The 4,734-nt window shown below is 28.6% G+C and overlaps 2 protein-coding genes across 3 annotated transcripts; both read right to left on the bottom strand.

Moving 5' to 3' along the window:
- Positions 1 to 1,008, bottom strand: LOC114915925 (auxin-responsive protein SAUR22). Of its 2 annotated transcripts, XM_029271418.2 has the most exons (2): positions 575 to 1,008; positions 1 to 462 (listed from the first exon to the last, which is right to left on the bottom strand). In XM_029271418.2, exons 1-2 carry the CDS (start codon positions 693 to 695, stop codon positions 224 to 226), a joined length of 360 nt encoding a protein of 119 aa, XP_029127251.1. In that variant the 5' UTR covers positions 696 to 1,008; the 3' UTR covers positions 1 to 223. The 2 variants fall into 2 exon arrangements, with proteins under 2 accessions (XP_029127251.1, XP_082919085.1); XM_083062959.1 differs by having other exon boundaries at positions 1 to 1,008.
- A 3,405-nt stretch (positions 1,009 to 4,413) lies between these two features.
- On the bottom strand, positions 4,414 to 4,734 carry LOC145950756 (auxin-responsive protein SAUR21-like). Its single transcript, XM_083062450.1, has one exon. The coding sequence runs from the start codon at positions 4,732 to 4,734 to the stop codon at positions 4,414 to 4,416; it is 321 nt and encodes a 106-aa protein (XP_082918576.1).

Below are 4,734 nucleotides of genomic sequence, written 5' to 3' on the forward strand. Positions count from 1 at the left end.
TTATTTTAACAAAGTCTTTAAACAATAAATAAATTGTGAAGTTTACAGAGAGAGAAGAGAAGTTGAAAGGAAGTTACAGTTGGGCAGTTGGCATGGTTTGATTCTCCTGACTTGCGTGGAGTTAATAAAGTTTAACATAGTAATATTATACAAAGAAAATAAAAGATTGTGTTTGTCAAAATGAGTTAGAAGGAAAATGATGATAGACGTTTGAGTTTGATGATTATGAGGCACGCAGTTGAGTGGTGAGATTGATGAAGGCATCTTCTTTGCAAGGAATAGTGAGGCCACCCATGGGATGGTTGAACCCAAACTCTTGTTCTGCTATGTTGAGCAAATCAATAAACAAAGGATGGTTCAAATACGATATTGGAACCACAAACCTCTTCTTTTGCAACTCTCCTACGTACACCGCCACGTGCCCCTTTGGAACATTCGACGACTTCAACGTACTCTGTTTTCCTGCATTAACCATAAACCGCAAACGAATACCCATTATGCAAATTCAAAATTTTAGTTTGAGAGTGAATGCGTACGTATTTATAAGATGAGCACAGGCACGTGAGGGACCCACGTGATGAATGGCTCACATGGGTCTGTTCTGTTGAGTAGCCAGCTAAGTTCCATCGGAGAAGTCGAGTGTGCAAAAGAGAGTGCCGTACGCTGAAAACGAAAACCCTCCATCCAATATTCATTTCTTTTCTCTCCTTCTCTTCCTTTTTTTATTTTCACACTTGCGCCACACAACATCCAAATAACTTCACATTCATTTATTGTTCAATCCTTCAACGTTTTTGCGTACCAACAATCTTAATATCTTATGTTTCTTGTCTTCATAGACTTGCACTTAATTTAATATATTAATGGTGAACATCCATGGGCCTTATTTGTTCAGCTGGGCCTATTAGGATTACAACATCTTTATTCATTAATTTCCCTTTTACTCTTCGCTCAACTAAAACTTAAGTGTACAGGTTTTTTTTTTTTTTTTTTTTTTTTTTTTTTTTTTTCTCATGCTCAATATTTTTATAAATAATTTTTTTTTCTCGGGTGTAAAAGTTTTACAATATAGAAATGAAGTATAATATTTTTATTCATATAAAAGTATATATAAAGTGTCAATAACAATTTGAAGGAAGTTAAGTTAAATAATTTAAACAAGAATAAAAATAAAAATAAAAACAAAAATAAATATATTAAATTGCTTATAATTTTATATATAATTGATTTAATTTGAATTAAAAGTCAATAAAATATTTACAGTGATATAATAATTAATAAATTTAATTTAAACATTAAAAATAATAGTAATTATTATGAAGTTTTTTTTAGTTACTAGTGTAAAATTTTATACATCATCAATTAATTAAAAATTACTGTGGATATGAATTTTAAAAAAATTATATAAAAATTAATAAATTTATCATGATTCATGATTAAGTGATAGTAAAAACTCTTTATTTTTTGGTGCATAAATTATTTAATCTTATTATAATTTAAAATAAAGTCTAGTTTAATTTTAATTTAATGATAATAACATACTTATATCACATTCTTATATTTGGACAATACATGGTTTAGCATGATTAAAAGTTATTTAGAAGCTACATGATCACTTAAAAGAATCATGTTTCTTCTTCTAGTTATTAACTAATTTTTAACCCAAAACTTTTTAGTATGTTATTAATTTTTTATGTGATAGTTATACAAGTGTTATCCTCTATTTGTCGTTTTATCATTTTATGAATTAAAAAATTATATGTCACTGTTATTCACGGTGGATACTCCAGGGACGAAAAAAAAAATCATATATATATTATTTATTTATTTTGATCATTTAAATAATATTTAATGGTTTATGAACGTTGGAGTCGATCAGTGAACCGACACCAAGATTCGGATTGGGAAGTTAGCCAAGATGGAAGTTTGAGAATCTCATGAAATAGTAATACTAACACTTTACAATCACCAAAAGCATTAAGACTTTTTTTTTTCTCTTCTTCTGATGAGATGTTTAATTAGTTAGTTTTTTATTGTTGATTGGTCATTACAACGATTTCTACGGTCCCACACTATCTAGATATGTCTTCAGCCTTTTACGTACAAAAAAAAACACGGCAAAGTTAAAATCATACGTATTCGATTAGTATAGTACTATTACATGATACCAAAAAAATAATTTAATGAGAATATAGAAAAATTAAATTATAAACGTTTTTTTTAATACAATGTAATTTTAATTAAACATATAATATAAAAATAGAAATGTAATAAAATTTGATTTTTATAAATACATAAAGTTGTTTTGAAAGTTTTCTTAAAAAAGAAAGAAGTTGTTTTGAGAGCAAAATGTAGGAATATGTTAAGTACAAGGCAGTCAAAAGTTAATTATAAGACATAGTTAAAAGTTTAAAATTATTAACTACTAAAATTAATATTTCATATCATATTTCTACGTTAAAACTTATAGTAAGACGGAAGTTAACAAGAATGAAAGCTTGAGAATTTGATGAAATAGCAAATACATTTCAAACATCTAAAGCATTAACACTTTTTCTTTCTACTTTTCATTTCTAGATTGTGTTTCGATTAGTTAGTTTTTATTGTCGACTCTAAAGAACATTTGGGAAGTTGCAATGTAGTGGTTGATGTAATAGTAATAGTAATAGTCCGAAAAGAATATTGAGTGATAAAAATGTGAGAAGATGGAGAATTAAGGTGATAGGTGACAAGAGAATCAGAATGAGAAAGCAGTCACAGAACAATATCTAGATGGTGCAACTTCCGGTGTTCGTTTGTCAGATTCCTGCCACCGGAGAATGTCACACACACCCACCCCCTCACCGATATATTAGGGTTTCATCCTCCTATGGATTCATCCATTATTATTTTATAAAAAATTATATATTATATTTATAATAAATAATTTATATTATAGTATAAAATATTTTAATTATTGATATTTTTTAAAATATTAAAATTTAATTTATAGATAATTATAATGAATGAAAACTAAATTAAATAAATTTTTATGAATGTAATATATTGATTAATTAATCTTTTAATTTTATAAAATAAAAAATGTGGTAGAATGAATGTAATCTTAACACTCTTCTTAAAAGAAAAAAAAATAGTCACTGTCAATTGAGATATCTTCCGTACAAGCTGAGGAAATAAAATTCATAATATTAGATTTATAACTATTCAGAAAGATATGTAGTGGCTATAACTCTTTGGGATAAGAACTATAATTTATTAATGGATTTCCTTGCATGCATGTGGGTCCCTTCAATCTTGATGTGTTTTCTCTTTTTTCACATTCTTTTTTTAATATCCAAAAGCGCTATTCCATTCTATTCTATTCTATTCATTGGGGGCGGGTTTGCAGACACCTTTCCAGGCCCATTTGTTGAGAGTGGGTTGGACTCGGATATGTTTTCCACCGATCCATCTCGCATGGTGCATTTATGTTGGCTTGACAACGATTATAATATTTTAACTTGTTAGGATGTAAGCAAAGTCTCACATTATTCAAAAAGATAAATATGATTTTATATATATATAATTATCTTTATTAATTGAATTTTTTTTTGGATGATATCTAAAAACAAATCTTTAATATGAAGATGTGTGTGTAGTAAGTAGTAACCCCTAATACTAAACATAACCAAAAGTTCAAATATAAATTGTGTGTGTAAGCCCTAATGCTAAACATAATCAAAAGTTGAAATATAAATTGTTTTTTTCATAACAGGTCTGAGATAAACTTAATACACATATTCCACATAAATTGTAATTAAGCATTGAGAGTTCATGTAGGTCATTTAAAACTACGTTCAATTAATCATCATTTTCTTAATTGAGTGAGGATGGTAAATACTAAATAGTCTGAATTATTTAAGAATCGAATATGAGTAGATTTATACATAGATAAGTGATCGCGCTCTCTTTACTAAATTGAATTTAATTTCATATTCAAATTGATTGAACTTGTAGTATAGTATTAGTATCCGATTTGGCGAAAGAATGTTAACATTATGAAAGACAATGTTATCGGGCAAACGTTGTCGGGTACAGATGAATGAGGCATGCATATTGCATATAAATGAAACATCTTAATTCTTAATATTGCTGAATTCATTGCTCACTAATTTTGACGGCATAAACTACAAGGAAGCCCATTTGGTCTGTTCCATAATTTCATTCGCTGTTTCGCTGTGCGGAAACAATCTAATATGCCATTAATTATTTTGTCATCCTATTCCACTCTACCCTTTTCATTATTTCTATTCACTCCAAATTTCTTCTTTTTTTTAGATTTAGGTACCACTGCAATATTGCATTATTATATTTTTCTTGTAAACTCATGTATAACTAGCAAAAATACAAATCATAGTAATGATTCAACCAATATCAACTATTTAAACGAGAAGTGAGATTAAGAAAATCATCAATGGCACAAGGAATGAGAAGATTATCCATTGGATGGTCAAAACCAAAGTCTTCCTCAGCTCGATTCAACAAGTCTTGAAACAAAGGTTGCCTCAAGTACGATATTGGGACCACAAACCTCGTTTTGTGCTCCTCATTTCCCACGTACACTGCAAAATGACTTTTTGGTACATAAAAAATATTGTTTGAACTTTCCCCTGAAAATCGCTGCCTCGATTGAGACCTCACTCGTAAAATTTGCCTTGCATGCTGAAAAATCTCCGGAACCAAACGAATTCCCAT

This window comes from Cajanus cajan, chromosome 8 (genome assembly GCF_000230855.2).
Source record: "Cajanus cajan strain Asha chromosome 8, NIPB_CcT2T_4, whole genome shotgun sequence".
In the NCBI taxonomy this organism is placed as follows: domain Eukaryota; kingdom Viridiplantae; phylum Streptophyta; class Magnoliopsida; order Fabales; family Fabaceae; genus Cajanus; species Cajanus cajan.